The sequence below is a fragment of the Adiantum capillus-veneris genome, chromosome 11 (assembly GCF_014529385.1).
Source record: "Adiantum capillus-veneris isolate H3 chromosome 11, ASM1452938v2, whole genome shotgun sequence".
NCBI lineage: Eukaryota > Viridiplantae > Streptophyta > Polypodiopsida > Polypodiales > Pteridaceae > Adiantum > Adiantum capillus-veneris.
The window spans coordinates 134,372,193-134,398,626 of NC_140941.1; the positions used below are offsets into that span (position 1 = coordinate 134,372,193).

Here is a 26,434-nt window from a genome sequence, read left to right on the forward strand (position 1 = left end):
TTTTATTTATTTAAGGTGCCTCTCCAATGCCTATTCAATGTGAGCATAGTATTCCTTCCTTGCCATTAATCTCTGACTCTCATGTTTTGAAAGGGGATAAAACACGCAGTCCAATAGTATCTCTCAGTAACCAGTCACACAGTTCAGAAAAGAATCAGTCATTGCATAAAAAGGAACCTCTCTTTGTCATTCATTCTCTAAAGCATGAGAAGCATTTTGAATATGGTAGAGATTTTAGTGTTTGTATTGGTCATCAAGCCCTCAATTGGCTCCAGCCCACCATGCCTAGTGTATTTTTGTAATAGACTTGGACACCCCAAGTCGAGAATCTGGCACGACACACGAGAACACTTAGAATCACTTAAAAGATTTAATCACAATAAGAGAGATGACACCGCCCGGCGTAGTTCCGTGCCCAAAGGTGTTGGCCCCAAAGTCTGGCACCCCTTACGGTATTTATTTTATATTAATTCTTGAGCAAAATACAATATCCGAGGGTCCTCTCACTACGAGTGCTCCCAAGCTAGGCCCTCGCGATTCTTTTATAGCCTCTCAGGCCTAAAAGCATTACATGAAAAGCTTCAAGTCCAAAAGCACTGGCCTCCAAAAGCTTCAACGCAACCAACGCAAATTGCACCGCAATACACAGGCGTCCGTACGGCCTGCCACATCAGCAGTCTCCACGCAAATTCTTTTTTTCAAAGTCTGTGTTCCCGGGGCCCCAGCGGACGGGACCCTATAAGTTGGAACAACTTAGAACAGTAAATTGGTCAGTTTCCATTCGGGTTCGTCTAGGTGGACATGCACGTCATCACTTTGTGACATACCCCCCTCTTGAAAGAATTGTAATCGTCCTCAATTACGCCTACAAAATCAAACATAAGCCAGAAACTAGTTCAGTAAACACTGACTCTAAGCACTGATGCACTAGACAACACATATCCAACACTTGCACCAAGATGACAGTCACTGAACATTCAAATCGCATTCACATCACTACGTCCATCGAGATATTGGATCATGATCAATCAGCAACGCATTTAGCAATAACATCTAGAACTCTCCCTGATCTCCACAGATGTCTCGATTGACTAATTCTTACTGCTATCATGTCCATCTCATCTCTTTGGAATCACAAGCCGACATGCTGCAGTCATTTGTCTTCAAGCATGCACTGAAACACTACTCACATGAGAGAGCACAAGTATATCAGTTTAATTTCGGGAATTCCCAATGCGGAGCATAAAGTCATACAACAGAAGACTATCAGCTCATCAGTATCCCTGAAATCCAAAGGAAAATCAGTGACTTTCCATCTGGGTAACTTGTAACAAAGGAGCGGAGTGACTCCCCTCTTGTGCAATCCCGTCTCCACCAGATTCAACCCTGTTGATCTCAGGGATCTCTCGGAGTAGTCAAAGCTAGATCAAAAGCCTCAAGGTAAAGTTCTAGTATCCGAGGAGTATCTACCAGGTACTCCTCCTCCATCCACTTCGCATCCAATGTCGAATAGTTCTTGAATTTAACTAAGAACCGCCGTATCACTTTACCTTTCACTTTCCTTTCCTTGCGAGGCACTATCTATTCTGGAACGAGAATCTTTTCGCTCTCTTCTACTTCATGTTGCTCCTCAGGCTCCCTGTCGACTGGCACCTCACTCTTGAAAGGTTTCAATAGACTCACATGAAAAGCATTGTGAATCTTCCAAGTATCTGGCAACTTCAGTCCGAGAGATACATCATTAATCTTCTCTTAAATTTGGAAAGGGCCATAATACCGCATACTTAGCTTTGGAAAAAGCTGCTCCTTTCCTTTTCGTTTCCTTAGGCCTGCCTTCTCATATCGTGAGAGCACCCAATCATCCTCCTTCAGCTGCAAGTCGCGTCGATGCTTGTCGGCTGCCTTCTTATGCCGTGCTTGAGACTTCTCAAGAGCCTCGCGAACCTTGGCAAAAGCAGTATCAACATCTCATGTGTACTAATCCGCTTCAAAAATCTTACATTTGGTGCTTAGAAATGGTGGTACCTTCTTCGCACCCTCGATGACCTCAAATGGCGCCTTCCCCATCGAAGAATGAATTGTGTTGTTGTAGATAAACTCCACCAAGGGCAAATACTTTTCCTGTTGAGTCTTCTGATTCAAAATATAAGACTAACACAAATCCAAAACCACTAAATTGGCTATCTCAAATTGCTCGTCGGTCTCTGAGTGCAACAAGGACAAGAACTGCAACCGCGTGCCAATGTTCTCCCAAATTGCCCTCCAAAACAAACTATTGAATCGGGGATCTCTATCCGAGACTACGGACTCTGGCATGCCATGTAATCGAAAAATCTGTGAAACAAATAATTTTGCCAAATGATCGGGCTTAACTGTCTTCTTTACCGGAATGAAGTGAGCCTGCTTGCTGAGTCTGTCGATGAGTGTCCAAATGTCATCATGCCGACTCTCAATTTTGGGAAGATCAAAAATAAAATCCATGGCAACGATTTCCCAAGGATGGGAGGGTATTGGTAAAGGTTGTATGAGTCCTGGTGCCTTATGCCTGTCAAACTTGACCTTTTGGCATACTAAGCAACTGCGAACAAACTCGTCCACATCCTTTTTGAGCCTCGGCCAGTAGAAGTAACGCTCAACACCCTTCAAGGTGGTATCTATGTCGTGGTGGCCCAAAAAAGGTGACAATGGCACTCTGTCAAAACCTTTTCCCTCAAAGGTTGTGTAACACACAACATCGTTTTCCGCATCAAATAGTCGCCCCGTATGGAATAGCCTGCAATTGTCTCCCCACTTTGCAACCGGTGAAAGAAATCAGAATCACTAGCATACTCATCTACCATATCCTCAAAGCTTCTATAATGAGTCGCGGAAACAGCCAAAACCAAGGGCTTGCAAGACAACGCATATGCCACTAAATTCTTTTGTCCCTGAACACGCACTATCTGGAAATGAAACTGTGACAGAATGTTAGCCCACCTCATCTACTTTTCCGAAATCTGCTTCTGAGACAAGAAGTAGCGTTAACTCTAATGGTTTGTGAAGACAGTAAAGTCGGCTCCAAGTAGAAAATGTCGCCACTGTGTAAGAGCATGGATAACTGTCAAAAGCTCTTTCTTGTAAATATGTGCAACCCGTTCAGGACGTGAAACATCCTGCTCTCGTAAGCTATGACATGGCCTTCTTGCATCAAGACTGCTCCCAAACTACAACCACATGCATCACTGTAAACTTCAAAGAGCTTTTGCAAGTTTGGTAAAGCCAATATTGGTCCTCTTGTCAACTTTTCCTTGAGAGTTTGAAAGGCTGCAATCTCTGACGGTCCCCAATTATGGTCCTCAAGGAAAAGGAACCCCTTTCTGAGTCAACACATGCAAAGGAGAAGCAATCTCTGCAAATTTTCGAATGAACCGCCGATAGTATGAACACAAACCCAAAAAGCTTTGAACTTCATGAACATTCTTCAAATCGGGCCAATCACGAATGGTCTCAACTTTAGCCGGATCCATCTTGACACCTTCCGCTGAGACGATGTGTCCCAAAAAGTGTATTTCTGGCAAGAAAACTCGCCCTTTTTTGCATTTACAACCAACTTATGTTGTCGCAATGCCAAGAAAACCTGTAACAAATGGTGTCGGTGCTCTGTCTCACCCTTGGAGAAGATGATGAGTTCGTCAAAGAAAGTGCCCGCAAATGATCTGTACTCTCATGCGGTTGAATGTAGCCGGAGCATTCGTGAGGCCAAAGTGCATCACCAAATATTCGTATAAACTAAAAGTCGTTCTGAAAGCTGTATTGTAGACGTCTCCAAGAGCAATTCGGATATGATGATATCCACTCTTCAGATTGATTCTACTGAAGCAAGTAGACCCCTGAAGTCTACGAATATATCATCAATCCTTGGGATAGGGAATCTATTCTTGATGGTGATTTTATTGAGAGCTCTGTAATCAATGCACATTCTCCAAGATCCATCTTTCTTTAATACCAGCAACACAGGCGAACAGAAAGGTGAAGTGCTAGGTTGGATGAGACCCTTCTCAAGAAGTTCTTTTCCTTGGTTCATTACTTCTTCATTTTAAGCTCGGCTAACTCGGTAAGGTGGCTAGTTCGGTGATGTACTACCGGGTATCAAGTAAATCGTGTGATCTTCGGGACGTGAAGATGGTAACTCGCCTGGTAAGCCCTCGGAGAAACAATCAGCCTAAGCTTGCAAAAAATCTTGTCGTTCTTTTTCTACGTCTGGCATATTTGACCTTTGATCACCATTTAGTTCTTTCAAAAAAAAATTCGAGTAAACAAAAAGACTCGATTTCATAATTTATAAATGGCCAAAGCCGATACAAGTAGGACAGACTCACCCTTCAATTTTACATCCAAGTACAATCTCTCTGCCCTTCTCATTCTTCAAGATGGCCTTCCTTGCCCTATAATCGACCACGGAGCTATTCTTGTGGAGCCAAGGGATTCCTAGGAGGATATCATACCCTCCCAAAGGCATGATGTAAAAGTCCTCGTGCCCTAAATACCCTTGACAATGCAACCGAAGTTTGCAAATGGGCAGATGTAAGGGCAACATCCCATCCAGGTGCCGCTAGAAAGCCTCGGCTTGTGGCCCCATTTCCTTCGGCATAATTCCAAGACGAGCCGCCTTTTCGGGTGAAATACAGTTGGCCTTGGCTCCACCATCAAAGAAAATTAGGGCTTCTTCGTCTCTCACTTTGCCCCTTGCTCTGCAAAGTTTACTGCTTTCATCAATATGATCAAGGACGGTCAAGAAGAAGTAAAAAGCCGCTTGAACTGCAGCCATTTTGTTGGTGTTTCCTTTCGTAACAACAGGGTGGACCACCATGTTTGTGGTTTCCCTTCAAATAAGATGTTTCCCTCTTGACATTGGAGTGCCCTCCAGAGTAAGCTATGTCGAATTGTTGAATAAAGGCGAGGGCTTAATCGGGTATCTATGAGGTCCCGAGTGGATTAGATGCGATTGCTAAATACATTGCCTATTAATCATGGTCTGAGATCCGAATGAATTTTGAATGTGATTTGTCATGTGATGTCAAGTGATGTCCTGTGATGTGACTGTCGATTGGTACATGTGCTAGATGTGTTGATCCTAGTGCGTCGGTACTAACAGTCAGTGACTACTAAGACAGTTTAAGGCCTCTGTCTGTTTTGCAGGCATAATCGAGGGCGATTACAATGCTTTCAAGAGGGGGGTATGTAACAAACTAGGTGACGTGGCATGGCCTTGGGCATGTGGCGACAGACCCCGGCACACACACTCCTGTAAAATGCGGCAGTGACGTGGCAAACTTCAGGATTTCACGATGAGTGCTGACATGGCATACTGTACGGGATTCCGCGTTTTGCGGCGCAAATTGCGGCAGGTATACGGACAGCTTTTCTCTACGCAAAAGCTGGGTAGATTCTACGCAATGCTGATTTTTGGCAGTTTTGAAGCTTTTTGGAGCTATTTGCTTTATATAAAAAGGCTTTTAAAATATGGCAGCTTTTGGGGCTCTGCTTTTAGCATCCCTTGTAAACTTATCAGTAAGTCAATGTTTTTGAGTTTCGCCGCGATGGAAACCGGCAGAAGTGCTAGCGCTAGGTCGATGCAGATTCTCCGCGTCTTGGCAACTGATACCATGTGAGAGTCAGCAGCGGAAAGGTGTGAGCCACGCATGCCGAAAACGTTGGAGAGAGAGAGAGAGAGAGAGAGAGAGAGAGAGAGAGAGAGAGAGAGAGAGAGAGAGAGAGAACACAATTGCTCTGCAAATGATGCTCTCAATACACAATTTGAATGACTACAAGACCCTAAGCATTCTATTTATATAATCTTAGGTTGAGGTAGGGTAAAATGTGTAGCTAGTGCAAAAAACATAAAAGCCCAAAATAGCTAAAAATGTGTGCACCCAGCCACGCTCAGAAAATGACCGGACGGACACGTGCTAAAAGTGTCCGCCCATGCAATCTACATGATGTGCGATGGGTGGCCAACCAAGGACAATCACTAGCCATACAAAATGGCGAAGCAACGGTGGTGTAGCTCTAACAAAGCTAACCCAATTGCACATACGATCAGTCATGCACGACAGACTTTGGCTCTCGAGCCAAGGTCCACAGTACCCATTCAGGAAGTATCTTTTGTTCGCATGAAAAGTCGGTATGTGTAAGGTGCAGCAGAATGAATGTTGAACTTTGCTCAAGATGAGTGCTCCGAACTGTACTCAAGGTTCCTTTTACTTAGGGAAGGGAGAGCCTTCCGTTCCTTAATGAGAGAGTGCAATGGACACAAACAAGGTGAATGGACACTGTGCGTGAAGGTGTTGAGAATGAGAGATAGAGAGAGAAGAATACGACACCAGAATGTTGTCTAAACCCGCCTCCGAAGGCCCTACTCTCTATGGCGAGAGCGGTCTACTTATGATTGAACAAATCTCTACAATGCTTGGACTTGCCGACGATGAGGACGACGACGAGAAGGGCTGAAATCTGGAAATGCTAATGGCTGAAATCTGCAAATCTTTTATCTGCTGAATTTTGACTCTATGTCGATGACGACGATGCAACGACGACGCGCTGAAAACGCAGATGCTGAAATCTGCGTTTTCCTGGCTGAAACTGCAAACTTTGCGGGATCTGACCGTGCGGCGAGGAACTGCTGCGGGAAGGTGAGATCTGCGAGGTTTGGGGGTTCTACTGTGGAGTTTGACTGCTGAAAACTGAAAACACTGATGCTTGTGGAGATTCCGTCGCGAAGATCTGCAAAAACGCTGAAGGGCCTTGCAGATGCAAAAACGCTAGGGCTGAAAATGGTCTTGCTGTGGAGAGTCTGCTAACGTTGGGGAGTCTGCTGCTTCTTGTTGTCGCCAGGCTGATGTCAAAGCAAAAATGCTGGCTGATCTAAGGTTTTGTCCAAAAACGCTAGCCCATCTGCTAGGGAGCAAAAACGCTAGGGTTCTTGGGGTTCTATTGAGAAGTTGCCTGTTGAGCGAGTGCTCCTGCTGCCTCTTCTGCCAGAAAGTGCTAGCGCTAGGTTTGCTTATATACAAACTTAGCAAAATTGCCCTACCTACTTTCCAACAAAAGTCACTTAAAAATAATAAGTGAAAAATGTCAAAAATAGGGAAAATAGATCAATGCAGTATGCACTGTATAAACGCTCCTGATGGGTTCTGACTGTAATCTAATGATCATGCTGTGTGCAACCAGAGGATATGCAACTATTCTAAGTGTCTGGACATGCACGGTCTGCGAACAGACTCATAAAAGTGCCAGATCACTTCCTATTCTAGACTAGCTTGACTGAACTGAACCCTGGTCATGTTGTAGCTTCTCCACGGACACATAGGGTTGGATGTGTCACGTGGCATCCCCTCCTTTTTAAAGTGAGGTACTGGTACCGAACTGTATGGCGTCGAGGGAGATCGCCAATAGCATCCGGATTCCTGGAAAGGACTCTTCGCCGGCCCACTCTGATGTGTGGGTCGTGCGGTACTTGAACTTCATAAAGGTCTGCAACGCTTTCTTCTTTGGGCCGTGCCGAAAGCAACACAAAGTCATCTTCAATGCTTCCACTTCGTCTATAGTCATGCATCTACCTTCTTCAAGAATCTCCGAGGGTGAAAATTCCTGAAACCACTTCCAACACAAAAACATGAACATACCCATTCCATGTAAAGTGACTGGAAAAAATCTCGTATGTCGAACAAACTGTGCATGCAATGTAGATGAACATAGAGACGGAGTGCCAAACCGTTCACCACACACACGCAAACAATGAGATCGAATCTTGTCTTTCTGATCTAAATGAGTCAACTTTGGCAATTCACAACGGAAATGCCCATGCTTGGTGCTCATACTTTCTTGTGCTCTTTCTACAACTGTGTCGTGCCAAGGAAGATACATGGAATGTGACTTCCTTGAATGCATACTTTTCAGACTTTCATGAGAAATCCGCATACATCCATGCTCATTCATGAGTGAATCGTGCTCAACGTACAATATGGCATGCCTATGAAAAGGGATCACATAGAGACACTGACTAAAATACAGGAAACGATCACGATTAAAACACTCAAACAATGCGAGCTGACTAATCATTCGAACACATAGTACTTCCTGTGAGGGTTCATTGGACCTAGGCTCAAGAGCCAAGATCGGTTCGTCGTGTTTGATCGAATCTGCCTTGGGGGGGGGGGGGGGGGGGGTGTGTGTGGACCTTGACTCGAAAGCCAAGATCGATTCTCTGTGATTGATCGAATCTGCAATGAGGTTAGCTTCACTAGAAACAGTATCAACTAACACATCATCCATGTGAACAGTCACATCATCTTCATGCAAGTCATCATGCTTGTGAGTAATCACATCTTGATGATCATGCAAATCATCATGCTTGTGAATAATTACATCATTATCATTCAATTCATCATGCTTATCATCATACAAATCTTGTGTATCATGCTTTGGAGAAGTAGAGACTGAGAGAGTCTCCTTTTCTTGAATCGCTTTCATATGTGCCTGGACTTGAGAAAAGAATCAGAACAAGGCGGCTTTTCTTTCGTTGTGCTCATGCTCTATGGCTGCCATTCTTTCTTCGTGTTCACGTTGTATTTCTGCTTTTCTTTCTGCCGCCTCCAAGCGTGCTTGCTCGCGCTCACGCTCAAAGTCGGCCTTTCTTTCTGCTTTTCGTGCTTCGCGTTCTAACTTCCTGTCCATAAACATTTGTTCCCCTCCATAGGAGTTAGTGCAATCCTTGGCGTAAATGGGGAAGGGGGAGGGTCGGAAAAACCTCCTGGTGGAGAAAATTCTTCTTCGTCTCTCTCATGCTCATCACCTCCAAGCGAAGTATCCATTCCGCTTCGAGTGATGACAATCCACTGAAGTCTTTGGTTCTTGTGGGTTCTTGTGGTCTTGGGTTCTTAAGTTCACAAGGAACTTGGGTTCTTGTGGGTCTTAGGTTCTTAAGTTCACGAGGAACTTGGGTTCTTGCGGGTCTTAGGTTCTTAAGTTCACGAGGAACTTGGGTTCTTGCGGGTCTTGGGTTCTTAAGTTCACGAGGAACTTGGGTTCTTGGGGGTCTTGACTCTTGAGGGTCTTGAGGTTCTTGAGGTTCTTCTTTCGCTTACAATCTGTGTTTAAGAAGGATCTTCTCTTCACCCGAGTTCTGCTCTTTCCCGCGGGCGCACCCCTTGGCAGCCTTGCGCTCACACCAAGGTTGCTTTTTCCCACCTCACGTCAATTGGCCGGCCGCTAAGTGCACGGTCCACTCTCAATGAGTGAAAAGAGGCACAAGGGGAGGCTGGACAAGCCCTTCTTTCTTGGGTTTCCTGTCACTCTTCAAAAACACGATTAGGAATCGACACACCCAAGAGGTCTGGGTTACGTGCGACCACAACAATCAAAAAAAATTCTTATGGTTCTTTCCTTGTGTGATACAGAACACTGCCAGAGCTCTGAATCTCTGATACCAATGTAAGGTGCAGCGGAATGAATGTTGAACTTTGCTCAAGGTTCCTTTTACTTAGGGAAGGAAGAGCCTTCCATTCCTTAATGAGAGAGTGCAATGGACACAAACAAGGTGAATGGACACTATGCGTGAAGGTGTTGAGAATGAGAGAGAGAGAGAGAAGAATACGACACCAGAATGTTGTTTAAACCCGCCTCCGAAGGCCCCACTCTCTATGGCAAGAGCGGTCTACTTATGATTGAACAAATCTCTACAATGCTTGGACTTGCCGACGATGAGGACGACGACGAGAAGGGCTAAAATCTGGAAATGCTAATGGCTGAAATCTGCAAATCTTTTATCTGCTGAATTCTGACTCTATGTCGGTGACGATGTTGATGACGACGATGCAACGACAACGCGCTGAAAACACAGATGCTGAAATCTGCGTTTTCCGGGCTGAAACTGCAAACTTCGCGGGATCTGATCGTGCGGCGAGGAACTGTTGCGGGAAGGTGAGATCTACGAGGTTTGGGGGTTCTACTGTGGAGTCTAACTGCTGAAAACTGAAAACGCTGATGCTTGTGGAAATTCCGTCGCGAAGATCTGCAAAAACGCTAAAGGGCCTTGCAGATGCAAAAACGCTAGGGCTGAAAATGGTCTTGCTATGGAGAATCTGCTAACGTTGGGGAGTCTGCTGCTTCTTGTTGTCGCCAGGCTGATGTCAAAGCAAAAATGCTGGCTGATCTGAGGTTTTGTCCAAAAACGCTAGCCTATCTGCCAGGGAGCAAAAACGCTAGGGTTCTTGGGGTTCTGCTGAGAAGTTGCCTGTTGAGCGAGTGCTCCTGCTGCCTCTTCTGCCAGAAAGTGCTAGCGCTAGGTTTGCTTATATACAAACTTAGCAAAATTGCCCTACCTACTTTCCAACAAAAGTCACTTAAAAATAAAAAGTGAAAAATGTCAAAAATAGGGAAAATAGGTCTATGCACTGTAAAAATGCTCTTGATGGGTTATGATTGTAATCCGATGATCATGTTGTGTGCAACCAGAGGATATGTATCTATTCTAAGTGTTTGGACATGCACGGTCTGTGAACAGACTCACAAAAGTTTCAGATCACTTCCTATTCTAGACTGGCTTGACTGAACTGAACCTTGGTCATGTTGTAGCTTGTCCACGAACACAGAGGGTTGGATGTGTCACGTGACAGTATGCATTTTTTGAAACTCACATTTGTGGCGGTCTCTTGTATTTTCTTCACCGTCTTTGTGTGTTACCTTTTCGTAGGAAATCCATATTGCACCATGCACATGATTCACTCACGGATGAGCACACAAGCATCAACCTCTAGGAAAGATAGAAAGTATGCATTCAAGGAATACACAATGTTTCATCATTATATGTCGTGTCAATAAACTTTGTATCCTCATTCCTTAGCAAGACATAGTCGATGCAAAAAGCCTTAGCACGATTGTCCACCAAGCAAAGTCGATAGTTTTAGGTAGAAAAGTTAGGTTTCAATCACATTTTTGGTATGTACTCGTTGAAAGATTTGGGATTCCATCACATTTTTCATCTGCATTCCATCCACGTTCTTTTAGGAAGCATAGTCCTTTTCCAGTCATCCGAAAAGTAAAAGATGTGTGTATGAAATTCTGGTTGAAGTTGTTTCAGGGAGATCCCCCAAAGGAGGTTCTCGAAGAGGATGAACCCGAATCCTAAACAAAGTTGAGGACATGGAGCCGCAGCAGATTATTCTGCATCACTTCCGGCACGGCCCAAAGAAGCAAGCATTGCAGTCCTTTTTGAAGTTCAAGTATCACGGCACCGACGCAACATAGTGGGCCAACGAAGATTTCTTCACAGATTACCTTGAGTTGTTGGCAAACTATACGGAAGCCATGCAGCTCGATCCTTGAAAAGGGGGGGATGTTACGAGCACAACTAACCCTATGTGCATGTGGACAAGCTAACTCCTACTATTAGGGTTTAGGACAACCTAGGAAGTGTTATGGCACCAAGTGAGCCCGTACGCAGGACGTGCATGTCTAGGCACTTTAGATTAGTTGCATACCCTCTGATTGCACATGAGGGTCAATGTCTGTTACATGTAGGCATTGGGGAGTGTTCCCATACATTTGCATTAGTACCCAGCCTAGGTATTTATCATGGGATTTTTAAGTTGCATTGCCCACCCAGCTTGTATCCCATTTATAAGTGACCCTAGGGGTCACTTCTCAACCATAAGTCGGTACCCGCAATACAAGTACCAGTACCCACAGTACCTCAGCACCTCTGGCGTTTTCGCACCAGATCAGCCGACATTTTCAGCCATTAGTATCGCATCGCCGTCAATTTTCAGCCCAAGCATCAGATTAGCAGCATTTTCCGTTTTCATGCCAAGACAGTAGATCATTCAGCGTTTTCAGATTCAGCCCTCAAATCAGCCAGCATTTTCAGTTTTCAGCCCGTCGCCGACATTGGCGATAGCAGATCAGCCCATAGCCTCGTCGCAGTTGCAAATCCCAACCACAATCCTTGGCGTTTTGCATTTTCAGCCCTTAGCCTCGCAAATCCAAGCATCTACCGCAAGATCCCATCAGCATCTCAGCATCTAGAACCATTGTATCAGCATTTGTGCAATCTAAAGCAAATACCTCTCTACCGATAGAGAGGGGGGGCCTTGGAGGAGGCTTTGGGACCCCATCTAGTGTTAGTCTTCTCTCTCTCTCTCTCTCTCTCTCTCTCTCTCTCTCTCTCTCTCTCTCAACCTTCACTCACGGTATCACTCTCTCCTCTCTCATTGGTCATTTCTAAAGAGTACAAGGGATGCCAAAAGCATAGCCCCAAAAGCTGTAGTCCTAAAAGCACTTGAAATCAAAAGCATTTGCATCCAAACCTGGCGCTAAAATCTGCCCCAAACAGCCAATGCGATTTGCGAAAATCCGTACAGCTGCCACATGGCAGTGGAAAAGTCCGCACAGTCTGCCATGTAAGCATGTCAGCGTAATTTGCGGGTTGTCCATAGGCAAAGTTTCTGGGTGTAACCGTTGCACATCTGCCAACTAGGAATCCAATTGACGCAGGGAATGGCTCATTGGATTCCTCTAACTTAAAACTAGTTACTACATGCACGTCATGCCAGATGCCCATCGTAGTGTAATAACATATGTCAAAACGCTTGTACAGACCATTTATACAAGAGGGTTCCAAAACTGGAAAGCCTAATTTAATGGACTTGTCCGGACATGCAAGTCCTGCGAACAGGCTCACATAATTGCCGTACTAATCCTCCTAGGATTCTAGACAATCCTATCTAGTGATAGGTGCAAAATTGGCTCAAGAAGTTGATGAAGCATATCCCGCAGAAAGCCATGTGCACGTGACACCTTTGATACCACTGTTACAGGCTTCGACACTCCAAGCGAGAAATCAATAGCAACATACGAACAAAAATTGCAAATAACTGAATTGAACTTGAATAGAGAGAGAGAGGAGAGTCGACACCGCCCGGCCTAGTACCGAGCCAAGACGCCCATATTGGTATTTCTTTATTATTGCTTCGCAAAGGTACAACTCCTGAGGGCCCAACACTCTTCAAGACTCTCTGTCCAAATGCTTTCCGGAAGAGTGGCCCCAAGGATCTTTATAAACTTACAAGGAATGCCCAAAAGCGACGCCCAAAAGCATGAGTTCTAAAAGGACAGACTCCCAAAAGCATATGCTCTCCAAAAGGTCACGCCAAATCTGCTAAATACAGCCGACACAAAACGCAGAATTCAATTCAGCATGTCACGTCATCAGCCAACACGATTCACGAAAATTCAGCCCAAAGTTCAAGCTTTTGAATTTTAGGACTTAGACCCCTCGACCGATGCTCCATAAGTTCTTTCAAGTTGGGTAAGTTGGGATTTTAAAATCCTAATCCCCTTTTTAGGCCCTCAGCAACAACTTCTTCAATGCTTCTGGTTTTAGTTTCTTCTTGTCCTCTCAGCCAGCTTTTCCCAGTTGGGCGCGCCACATCATCACTTTGTGACATCTTCACGCGACGGGTCTTCTCCCAAATTGTAGACTTCTAGTGCCCTATTTATTTTTGTAGGGTTGGTTGGGTGGTTTGCCATACCTACACCTCTGAGCCCTATATAAGGAGGGGCACATGGTAGGCTAGGAGCATTGTCATTTGTATCAATCACATGTGGTTGATGGTGGTTATGGGGGGCTAATCCCCCCTTCCCCCCCCCCCAAAAAAAAAAACAAACAAACATCTTTGGGCTCTCTCTCTCTCTCTCTCTCTCTCTCTCTCTCTCTCTCTCTCTCTCTCTCTCTCTCTCTCTCATACTTTCGCGCACGCTTACATGGTATCAAAGCTTTAGGTTCTCTGATCCTGAATAGATGCATCTTCATACAACGGGTCTTATCCTGTCTCTTACATGTAGGCGAGTTTCATCGAGAAGGAACTATTTCCCTCTTGCGTTTTTGGCAAAGAACACTACGATCTATTGTTTTGAGCATAGGCTGGCCTTTTGAGGTCTTGTCATCCCTGGAAAAACACCCCCTCTCTCTCTACATTTTTTACTAGATCTGTCGTTTTGTGGGGCTGAGGTTGTGTTTTGCAGAAGGGGGGGTAGTGCTATCTTTGTATGCCCGTGATTTGATCGATACCCTCTGTGGCTAGGCATTTGGTGCCTCAACCGACCAAGATTTGATGTCTTTGCACCGCTTTGCAGGTGTTATGCTGCTGAATTTTCTTTGTTTTCAGCCCTCCGATGGCTCTGCACGTAGAAATCTACCCCCCTCGGAACCTCGGCACCACTCTGGGCTTTGCCAAGAGCGTATGCACACACAATTCACAGATTGGAGTGACTTTTGTGCTGCTTACCTATTGGAGTGTGACACAATGCAGACGGGAGCGCGCCCAATGCGTGGTGGACTAAGGGTGGGAGTGGCTATTAAGTTCGTGGCAGGGACACGAAGATTCTTCTACTTCGGATCGTGGACTAACTGCACTACCAACAAAGCCAATCTCCAAGTGGCTCCAAAGGCAATAATACCATACTTGATCTCCTACCATCTCACAAGCAAGCACGGAAGCTCTATCTTGGGGGGCATAAGCCATCATGACGCGAAGGTCACTTAGATGTCCTAGTGCCACGCAAATGATCACGGATGCAAATACCACATAGAGAGAATTGTTCATGATTATGGCTTTGACCAAGAGATTGGCGTGGACCACCTTCCTAGGGAGAGTGAATCTGTGACTAGCCAAACAAACACATGGATCAGATGCGTCTATGATCTCAACGCAAAAACCCTAACGCTAAAACCCGTCAAAGCGATTGTCCTCAATTGCAGAATACAAAATGCTCACACTTCTTGCAACTTAAAATCTTACACATTAAGCCATGCATTCAGTCACGATTGTCCTCTCATGCATTCTGTCACAATGGCCGTGCACAATTAAAAGCTAGCTGCAGACACCTCGGGTGCGGCTAAAAATCTGTCTTAGACCGGTATCTTAGCCAACACCTATAAAAGGTCGTTGGATCTTGCTTGGATGTTCGATCACACACCCAAAATCTTAGCCAATGCCTATAAAAGGTTATTGGATCCTACTTGTGGTGCGTGCACACACCCAAGATCATAGTCATAATTATAATCGTAATTCGTACAAAAGACTTCTCCATTCATCATCAATCTTTATTCATAATTTCTTTCCTTCGATTCATGATTCTTGTCACGTGCGCACTTCACTTGCGCCACGTGGACATGCTTCTGCCATGGTCTAGCATCAGTCATAGCCTAGCTTAGGACTGAGCCTGGCACTTTGTGAGCCTCTAGCAGGACATGCATGCCCAGGCCGGTCATAGTTGCATACCCTCTCTTGCATAGAACAGTTATCCCATCATGAGCATTTTCCAGAGCATAGAACCCTATTTTCCAAAGTACACATTTTTCACTTATTTGTTAATAAGTGACTTTTGTTGGAAAAGTAGGTAGGGCAAATTGCTAAGAAACTATAAAAGAAACCCATTGGGCACTCAGTAGAGGCAGAGGAGGCAGCAAAAGGTGGTGCACCAAGTGTTGCACCCGGTAGGTGGTCCCTCTCTCTCAGCAGTACCCTCAGCACCAGCAACATCACCTAGCGTTTTTGATCATCAACCATCAAGACCCCAAATTCAGCCAGCGTTTTTGGTTTCCAGCCATCAACAGTTTGTAGATTCAGCCTTTAGCTTCAACGATCCCATTCCACAGTTGCAGATAGCGTTTGCAGTTTTCAGCCCAGATCTGCCAGCGTTCGGTTTTTCAGCCCTTAGCCTCGCCGATCCCGCACCCCTTTGGTTGCAGATCCTCGCTGTTTGTTCCCAGTTTCCAGCAGTTGCATCAGCACTCAGTTCTCAGCCAGAAACAGCCAGCGTTTTGCATTGACAGCCTCAGACAGCCAGCGTTTTTGTATTCCCAGCCTTGCCCGCGTCTGTGGTTGCAGATCAGCCCCGTAGCGGCGTGGCGGTTGCAAATCAACAGTAGTTAGACCTAGCCAGCATCAGTACCCATTAGCATCAGCATCATTGTAGTAGCATTTATGCAATAATAAAGAAAGTACTTGCTCTGGCAACAAAGCAAGGGGGCCCTTAAGGGTTGGGACCCAACATCCCTGTGTCGTCTCTTTTCTCTCTCGTCCCTCTCGTTTCTCTCCGTCTTCCAGTTCAGTTCAGTTCTTTCAAGTGAAGTAAAGTGCCCCTTGTGTTTGTGTGCAGAGTACTAGATCCGAGCAAATCTTTAGTCTCTTCCGATGCACCTGACAATTCTTAGTCTGTCATCGCTCCTTGAGTAGCTTCATTATCGAATGTAATGTGTAGCGGAAGTGATTGATGGTGTATGCTCGAGATGAGTGATCAGTGCGTACTCAAGGTTCCTTTTACTGAATGAAATAGTTCCTTTTACTTCATGAGAGATGTGCAAAGACTAGACATAAAGAAATACCAAAAGGGGTGCCAGTCTTTGGGGCCAACATGCCTTGACTCAAAACTCCGCTAAGTTGTGTCGTCCCTCTTGAAGTGTTAAAGTATTGTAAAGTGTGAAGTTCGCAGTTATCTTTGTGTTTTCCTCCGGTCACTCGTCGGAAGTGATTACAAGATGTCATCACAGCTTGGCATCATATGAGAATGACTAAGAAAGACACTTTGGATAACTACTGCCAGAGGTTTTGGGATGCCTATTTGCCAGTGTCCTCATTTCGGAGTGTCACTTTGAAGGACCAATTGAGCACTTTTATTGTGGATTGCCAAAAGAGATTCGACCGTATTCCTTGCAACAGAAGTCTGACTCCATTCAGAGACTTATGGGACATGCCAAGCAAGGTTTTTGTATGCATGCCGGCTCATTGACCTGTCCTACGCACAAGCTAATGTCCACCTCAACAGGGCAAGAGTCTTCCAAGGAAAAGAAAGAACCAAGGGAACCGTATGAAAGTTCATAAGAGGATTCCGAAGAAGTAGGGAAATCAAATGATAATGCATCCAACGTTTCAAAGAAGCAAGGGAATCTACTAATGGTTTATCAGAGAATTCCAACAATTCAGATTGAGGTGCAATGGATTGGAGAGGCGAGCAAGGCAACCTACAGGTCCCAAGGCACAAGAAAAGAAAAGAAAGGTCCGCCGGATAATTTGGTCAAGGGCACTTTTTGGCCCTCGATAATAAGTGCATGGAAGAGGAGAACATCGCAAATTCCTTTCAATTTTGAGTTGTACCTTGAGCTTTTGGATTCTTAGTGGTGTCTCTGCCAAAAGTTGTGCGGTGCAGATTGCACAAGAGGGGAGCCATTCCAATCCTTTGTCACACATTGCCTAGATTGAATAAAGTCACTAATTTCTCCTTCAGATTTTAGAGATACTAATAGGCTGACAGTATTTTCCGGAGTGACATTATAAACATATGTGCATTGAATTGGAAATTTCCTTGATTGAACTCATGTGCTCTTTCATGTATGAGACATGTAGAGAAAGATGAAATGTCTGTAGCATTTTGTCTGATAAATGATTTGAACTTAGTGTATCTAGAAATCTGTTAGACGTCAGTGAGATCTAGTGTGATGGCTAAGTGAATGAGATTCTAGTGAATCAAGATTTCTATCTAGATGAGATGACTGGATACTGTTGTGAGTGCATCAAGAGTTCCGAAAGGATGAGATGGTTGCATAGTGCATCAAGAGTTGTGGACGGGATGAGATGGCTAGATTGAATGATTGAAACACGGTGTCCAATGTGAACTAAGTATGTAATTTTGTGAATTGCATGCTATGTAGATGTAAAGGGATGGTCATGGGCATGGTTTGCTTGATTGAAATGTGAAAAGAAAGGATATGAGTCTAAGTCACAAGTTTTAGTATATCAAGACATCCGTGAAAAGATCAACGTGGTCTAGATGTGATTGCTAAATAAGTGATTCGTATTTGAGACCCTCAAGAGAAAATGTGATTGATCAATGACTGATGTCTTTGTGAAAGTGCTTGAATTGTGCAGTCTGGTGCCAAGCACATAGAGTCAGTGTCTATTGAAAAAAGTTTTTGTCCTTCAATTGTTTTGCAGGTATAATCGAGGGCGATTATAACTCTTTCAAAAGGGGGGGATGTCACAAAGTTATGATGTGGCGTGCCCTACTCGAAGAATTGGTCGAGAGGACAAGAAGAAACTAAAACCAAAAGAACCGAAGAAGTTGTAACCCACCAACTTGAAAGAACTTATGGAGCACCGGCCGAGGGGCCTAAAACCTAAAATTCAAAAGCTTAAACTATGGGCTGAGTTTCCATAATCACGTTGGCTGATGACGTGGCAGGCTGTACGAAATTCTGTGTTTTGCGCTGGCTGTTTTTAGCAAATTTGGCATCGGCTTCTAGGGAGTAGATGCTTTTGGAAGCTTGTGCTTTTAGAAGTGATGCTTTTGGGCATCCCTGTAATTTATAAGGACCTTTGGGGCCACTCTTCCAAAGAGCATATGGACGCGAAGTCTCAAAGAGACTTGGACCCTCAGGAGTTGTACCTATGCGAAGCAATAATAAAGAAATACCGAAAGGGGCGCCAATCTTTGGGGCCAGCGCATCTTGCCTCGGAACTCCATCACACTGTGTCGACTCTTCTTCTCTCTCTATATATATATTAAGTTCAGTTCTTTATTTGCAATTTCTGATTGTGTTGCTATTGATTTCTCACTTGGAGTGTCAAAGCATGTAACAGAAGATGCATGTGTTCAAGATCGGAGAGCCTAAAGATCTGATACCATGTGACTGTGTATGTGCAGCAACGTAGGGAGAGAGAGAGAGAGAGTGCAATAGGGGAAACAAAAAAAGGCAAAGATGTGAAGGGGGCCAATCAGGTCCCCATAACCACCATCGACCACAATGCTCCAGCCTCCTAGCCTCCCACATGCCCCTTTCCATGTGGGGTCATAGGCCAAATCACCTAACAAACCCTATAAAAATAAATAGGGCATCCTAAAAATAAACGGGTAAAAAAGGGTCTAGACATAAAACAAGCTCTCCAAAATTTGCGACTGCCAAGCCTAAGAATAGCTCCCCCAATGCCATTAAGGTTTAGGCAAGTGGTCTCTTGCTTTTACAAGTCAAAAATCCCTCGGCTTTTAATAGCTATTCCACAAGCTCATAAAAGTCAATGCTTTCAAAATCTAGCGCTTAAAGTACCTGCCACCTCAAATGCCTGTATGGCCTGCAGGGTGGCTGCGTTGCTTCGAGTCCTTTGATTGGATGAATAGATTAAGAAAGGACTTGATGTGTAATTATCTCCACATTGCATGTGGCATGGCCATGATCTGGTACTAATACATGTTCTATACACAAACACGCTAAAGGAAGTAGTATGATGTATCACCTTTTGATTCGCAAAATCAACATTAGAAGGGATCTCGTCCCTTTTACTGATACACAAACAAACTACAAACTAGCTTATTCTCAAAAACACACAGTCCAACTCGGCCGTTAGATAAAAATAAACAACCATTTCCACATGGACGAGATAAAGTGAGAAAAGAATCAGTATCAAGAATCGTGAAATCAGCTCTTACAAGTAAAGCTATGTCATTTAGAGATCATTAGGTAACAAATTTAAAAATCATTATGTAACATTATAAAAATACAGAAAACGATTCACAATACTTGTACTTTGTCCATCAAAAATAATGGAAGGGAAGTGACTATTGATTAAAACTCATGATCATTTGACCAAACCACCCCATATTACCCACAAAAAGCTCAGCCACCCTTGCAAAATCCCATAAATCAAGAATGGTTGTTGCTATAAAATCCTCATTGAGAACGTTGAGAAGCGCCGATTGCATCTCCTCGACAACATCTTGAAGCAATGTGCCTACTTATTTTATGTGAGACAATATACAAAAACAAAAATGTTGTACTGATGACACCTTTGTAAAAGAAAAGTGTACCTTTGACAACCTACAGCATACTTATAACTATGGTAGCCAGCTAATGCAACAAACATACAAGTAAACAACCATCAAGGATACACGTTACCCGAAGGCCCTCCTTGATGGGAGCATCAGAGTTTCCAAGCCAAAGAAGAGCATGCCTCGTGCACTGTTGAAGGGCATCTCGATGTGAGAGAGTCGCGTTGGGAGGCCGTGACGTGGTAAGGGAGCCTAATAGAGAAAGGTCATTCAAGTCACTTTCCTCCAGAGGACTGCTGGCATCCTCCTCCGTGACACAATCATAAGAGACACAGGAGCTTCGCTCATGGATTTTAGTCCAGACAAGGGAAGGTGAAGCATCTGGTAGAGGTACATCGAACAGCTGTGCAAAGTAAAGGAGGTGCAGCAGGTCATTAATTTCACGCTCAAAAGGGACAATCCCAGATTCCAAAGGTTCCCGCCTCTGTGAACCATCATCCTCTGATATATTGCTGGACTTCTCCGCAGGCAAGCCCTCGTCACACACAGCATCACCCTCTGATGCCCTCTCACTGCCTGCATTCTCCTCGTCTACTTCAGCCTTTGTTTCAACTCCCTCCACCCTGGTATCAATGTTCTCTCTCTCTTCAGAATCATCGCCTGTACTTTCCTCCGAATTCTTCAACCTAATCTCCATTATTTCTTTCTCAAGCTCCTCTTTCAAAACTGGCCGCAGCTTCTCATACTCCTCAATCAAAACACCAACAGCAGGCTTGCCCTTCAAGACGTCTTCCTGCTCTTTGTTGATCTGCTTACCCTGAGCTTTGCTGTCCTCAATCTGCAGAATTTTGTTGTATTTCTTTCTAAGAGAACGGAGGCGCTTGTTGATCATGGTGAGGACAGGACCCTCTTTGCAAGAGGAGAGAGAAGCCTCCATATCCGCAACGCTCTCCTGCCCTGCCATCCCCGTAGCTACGCAAAGAAGCCCTCGGCTTGCACTTGACTCGCTAAATCATCCAGATTGCGAGCATGCCAGTGAAGTCGCGAGAGAAGAAGATGAACTACGATGACCCTACCGCATCCGGCTCCAATTGGATATTCTTCAGTTGGAGAGGCCGTGCTAGTGTGTCGTGGGAACACTGCGAGAGAAAGAGATCCAAAATCTTCCATTTCCTTTGGAGGATGGCCGTGCTGAAATGGCATGTTTTCATTGGCTCTCCGAAAAGTGAAAGTTGGTCCGTGGGGTTTGTCAGAGGGGCGGCCTTCCCACCTCGGCCAACTTTCAAAATGGGAGGCCATCTGCCAAAAGGTATGGCGCGAGCACGTCGGATTGGATTGAACGCTAACTGGCAATGAGAAACCCGAGCGTCGAACCACTTGGCCAAGGTAGATTGGTTGTAAAATCTCTACAGTTTTATGTACTAGGCCCAATGTGACAACAGCCAAGGGCGGGCACACTTCCAAAAGCGAGGGACGCCCGTCTCAATGTGACAAGGGCCTCATTCAACACACGCACGAGAGGGGGAGGAGAGTTTTTGGCCTACTCTTCCAAATTGGCACCTAGGTCCTACATTTCTTGGTCGAATGTAACTCCCTCGCCTTCTCTCGCCTACCTTGCAACCCTTCTCCCACCCGAGAGAGAGAGAGAGAGAGAGAGAGAGAGAGAGAGAGAGAGAGAGAGAGAGAGAGAGAGAGAGTCCATCGAGGGCTATAAGAGCCTCTCTACTCTTGGCGCCCTGAAATTGCACATGTTTATCACGCATTGCAGGAGAAGGGATTTCAAGGACTGCCTTACAAGCCATATCCACAAAAAGAAGAGGCACAACAACTCCCGTGCATGCTATGAGCAGAGAGAGTTTTGATGACTTGTTGGGGGGGGGGGGGGGGGGGGGAGAGAGAGAGAGAGAGAGAGAGATAGCTTCAATTTTTTGCTTTTGAGTCCGACCTGGAATTTGAGCGAGGGACATTTTCAGAAGCTTCTTGTTAATAGGGTATTTTCCAAAATATAGTACCCCCTACTCTCTTCATATTTTTTGGAATTTTGATGCCTCGTGTTTGTTACCCCCATTGCAACGCGGTCGCTTGGGTACCACCCTTGGTCTACTATAACTTAAAAATTGTGCTACCATTAATTTGTCTAACAAAAAGTTCGTTAATCATCCCATGCACACCTTACTAGCCCATCCATATTTGGGCAAGAGTACGCCAAAATTGTGACCTACTCTATGGACAATTGTTGTATGTCTTCCTTTTTTCTTGTGCTTGACTTGAGGGTTTGGCATCATCTCTCAACGGAATTGTGTCTTGGCATATTTTCGGATCCCCCCTTTCAAGTGCTTTATACGACCAAGCAAATACATCTCTATATTCTTTTAGGATTTTGATGAGGATTTTCTCTTATTTAAGAGATAAGTCTGTAACCATGTATGTTGGTTTAGGATCTTCAAATAGAAGAGAAAAATCTATCGTTTAAGTACCTTTTAGATCATCATAAGTTTTTTGAGGTTCCTTCAACTCCCTTATGGACTGTTGTATCACAATCCTTCTATCTTGAAGCGTGTGCTTCATATAATGGGATGGTACACTCATTCCATCACTTGGTGTATCCCCTTATGATTCCATTTCAATTGTCCATACCTCTTTCAGAGTCTTTTTCAATTCTTTATATTTGACTCTTCGTTTAGTTATTGAGAATCTAGATTCGCTTTAGTTGTTCTTTTGTGTTTCTTTTCGAACTTTGTTCTCTTTTTTGACTCCTCGGGAGGTTTCTTTACTTGTGTGGACAAATAACACCCCATTAATTTTTCCTTGACACAATCTTCTAATTTTTCAGACCTCAAATAGTGGGTTTCACTTGTCATTGTAGGCATGGAGTGTACACATTTGTTTATCCTCGCATTTCTTTTTGTAGCATTTTTGTCGATTGAATCGTTGGTTTGGAAAATCAAAAAACTTTTCTTCCCTATTCCTTACCAAACAAGCATGCTCTCGTTCTTTCCTTTTCAAAATGGAATTGTTGTGTTGGGGTATAAAGCCTAATGTGGTAGCCCAGGTAAGTGGGCGGGCCTCCAGGTATGTACACATATTCTTTTGTTAAAACCTAATAAGAACTCACTATGCTCTACACATTACAGTAGAGCGAGTTCACCATATCGTCGTGCTCTTCTTCTCGCACTCTCTCTCGCGTCGTACTTCCGCTCGTACTCCTTCAACTGGTATCAGAGCTCAGATCGAGGCTCGGGGCAGCAACTGCAGGAGGCTAGAGTCACCAGCTCAGATTGGAGTGAAATTCGACAGGCAAAGACACGGCCCCAAATCCTGTGGGAGCGCTCGAAGGGCTTGGTGTTCTCAAAATTTCATTCTGAGGTCATCTCGGCCACCGTTCGGCTTCGACAAAGGTCTGCGCAGGCCATTTTCGACTACGTGGTCTCGGCGGGTGCAGATCCGACTCTGCAAATTTGGGGTTTTCGGCCTACGAATGCAGGTGCTGAGGATATCGACACTCCCACAGTGTTGATTTGTGGCTGTCTACACATCGAAGGACAGCTCACAGTTCTTGGAGGCGTGTCACATACGACACGGGCGCATCTACACACAGACTGTAGGCGACATCCACTAGTTCATCAGGTAGCTTGTGTTTGCTGCTTGATATTGCAGATTTCATCCTGACATTGCAGGTACTTCCACATGGGATGTATTGTCAGAGATGATGTATGTTTGTTGAGGGTTTGCTGGCTGTGAGTCACGCAGCAAACAACCGCCGCAGCGGTTACAGCATATAGTGGGGAATTTGTGGATGTATGACTTTGTGGGAAGTCTATGTACTGTCAGATTTACTGCAGCCTTTATTGAGGGTCGAGTGAGGTTTTATTGAGCTGGGGGATTCTCGAATGTTGAGATCCTTTCGGTGATACAGGTCTTGGAGCGATCCCTCGAGCACCCTTAGATAGGCAGCTAGGATGTATTGACTGTGAGTTAGACAGTTGGGATTGCATCTTTGCTTTACTGCCGTTGAGGCATTGTCACAGTCTATGCTTACAGGACAATGACAGGACAATGAGAGACAGTACAGGTGCAGGACAGGTTTACCCGCAGCTTACAGTGTTAGAGAGACAGTGTTTTTTAAGCTGTTTTTTGGTCTGTTTTTTGAGTACACCAGAGCCATTTTACAAAGGAGACTCTGCCAAAATTTATGCAGAATCTGAAGCTTTCTTGGTTCATTTGACAGGTTGATATTGGTTCAGAGGTCAATTTACAGGGGAAACTCTGCCGAATTTTTCCCAGGAAAGTAAACCACTGTGAAGCGTAGCTATGGCTGGATCACAGGACACTGCTCTTTACAATATCAAGAAGCTGGATGGAACCAATTTCCCGTTGTGGAAGAAGCATATTTGGCACGTGTTGGTACAAAAGAAGCAGATAAAACCTATAAAGCTCAAGGGGATAAAACCAGAAGATATGGACGAAGATGAATGGAGCGAAATGGATGAATTGGCACTTTCTACCATTATGCTGACTTTGGCAGAAAGCGTTTACTTCAATGTAGCAGACGAGATGTCGGCTTATCAAGCATGGTTAAAGCTGAGTGATCTTTATGAGAAGCAGAGTGCAGCTTCACAGGTATACTGTCTTAAGAAGCTTGTTGACTTGAAGATGAAAGAAGGGACACCTATGTCCAATCATCTAAATGAATTCAATACCATCTACAGTCAGTTGTCAGCTCAAGGTGTCAAGTTTGATGAACCTGTTAGAGCTATGTTCCTGTTGATCACATTGCCGGAAAGTTGGGACACTTTTCGCACAGCTTTGAGTAATTATGCACCTCCAGATGGTTTGACCATAGCAGGTGTAGAAGGCAGTCTGCTTACTGAAGAAACCAACAGAAAGACAATGGACAAAGGCAAAGGAACAGCCTTAGTTGTCAGAGGAAGGACCAAAGAAAAGTACAAAGGTGGAAAGAGGGATCAGTCTCGTAGCAAGTCCCGCAGTGCTAAAGGCAAGAGTGACATAGAATGCTACCATTGTGGCAAGAAGGGTCACATGAAAAGAGACTGCAGAGAATGGAAAAAGGCAAAGAGAAAGCTGAAGACCATGGTGAGAAGAACAAGTCCTCAATGAAGATTCAAGAAATAAACGTGACAAACACTGTTGCAGAGGATGACAGTCTAGTGTCAGGAGACATCTACTTCTTGAAGAATACAATGGACTCAGCTCTTCTTACAGCATCTGATGGAAATGCACTGAGTGACTGGATTATAGACTTAGGGGCATCACTTCATGTGTCTCCAAACAAGGAGTGGTTTACCTCTTATGTGACCACTAAAGATCATGTTCGGCTAGGGCAATGGGCAGACATGTGAGATCTTAGGTGTTGGAGATGTTCAATTGAAGTTTCAGAATGGCTCTTCTTTCATGCTGAAGAATGTGAGACATGAGCTCGCAATTACAAAGAGCTTGATCAGCACAGGTTTACTTGATGATGCTGGCTACGTCACCGCTTTTGGACAGAACATGTGGCAGATATCCAAGGGTTCTATGACAGTAGCACATGGAGTAAAGTCTGGAGGACTTTACATGATTTATGTATCAAATGTTTCTAAAAATGTAATCAATGTAACCGAGCAGCCGAACATTTCTTTGTGGCATAGCCGGTTAGGACATATGTCCAAGAAGGGAATGGAAATCTTGTCTCGTTCTGGTTATTTGCCTGGCTTTTCATTTAATGATTTTGAATTCTGTGAACATTGTCTGTATGGTAAGAAAACACAGCAGCCACATAAGCATAGAAGCAGTAGAAGAGATACACAGTTGGCACTTGTTCATAGTGATTTGTGTGGACCTATGCCTAACCTATCTTTAGGGGGAGCTTCTTACTTTATGACATTTATAGATGATTACTCGAGGAAAGTATGGGTTTACTTTCTCAAGCACAAGGATGAAGCGTTTAGTGTTTTCAAAACGTTTGTGACACTTGTGGAGAATCAGAGTGGCAAGAAGCTTAAATGCTTACGCACTGACAATGGTGGAGAGTATGTTTCAAAGGCCTTTCAGGACTTTTGTGAGTCAAAAGGTATAAAACGTGAACTTACTGCTCCTTACAATCCTCCTCAAAATGGTGTTGCTGAGAGGATGAATAGGACCATACAAGAGAAGGTCAGAAGTATGTTGTCTAATGCACAGCTGCCAAATGGGTTTTGGGCTGAAGTTGTATCAACAGCTGTTCATCTTGTAAATAGATCTCCTAGCAAGGTTTTGCAGAAGGATTCAGTGCCAGAGATGGTATGGTCAGGCAAAATGCCCTCATACAAGCATCTCAGAGTCTTTGGCTGTGAGGCATATACTCACGTTCCAAGGGAATTTAGGAACAAACTTGAGCCAAAGAGTAGAAAGTGCATCTTTCTAGGCTATGGTAATTCTGGTGAGATGGGGTACAAACTTTGGGATCCCGAATCCAGAAAGGTTGTCCGCAGCAATGATGTTCACTTTAATGAATCCAAATATCATTCTAAACCAGAGAGGGTTGAGGAGATTAGAAGAGTTGTCTTCCAAGAAGATGGACCTGCACGTGCAA

At 44.5% G+C, this 26,434-nt stretch overlaps 1 protein-coding gene across 1 annotated transcript in view; it reads right to left on the minus strand.

Moving 5' to 3' along the window:
- Positions 1-21,002, minus strand: part of LOC147448052 (uncharacterized) — a 58,953-nt gene extending 37,951 nt beyond the window's left edge. Inside the window, exon 1 of the mRNA XM_086523938.1 lies at positions 19,984-21,002. Coding sequence (XP_086380064.1) covers positions 19,984-20,827 — 844 coding nt within the window. The 5' untranslated portion in view covers positions 20,828-21,002. The remainder of the gene's footprint in view (positions 1-19,983) is intronic.
- Between the last annotated feature and the right edge of the window lie 5,432 nt (positions 21,003-26,434).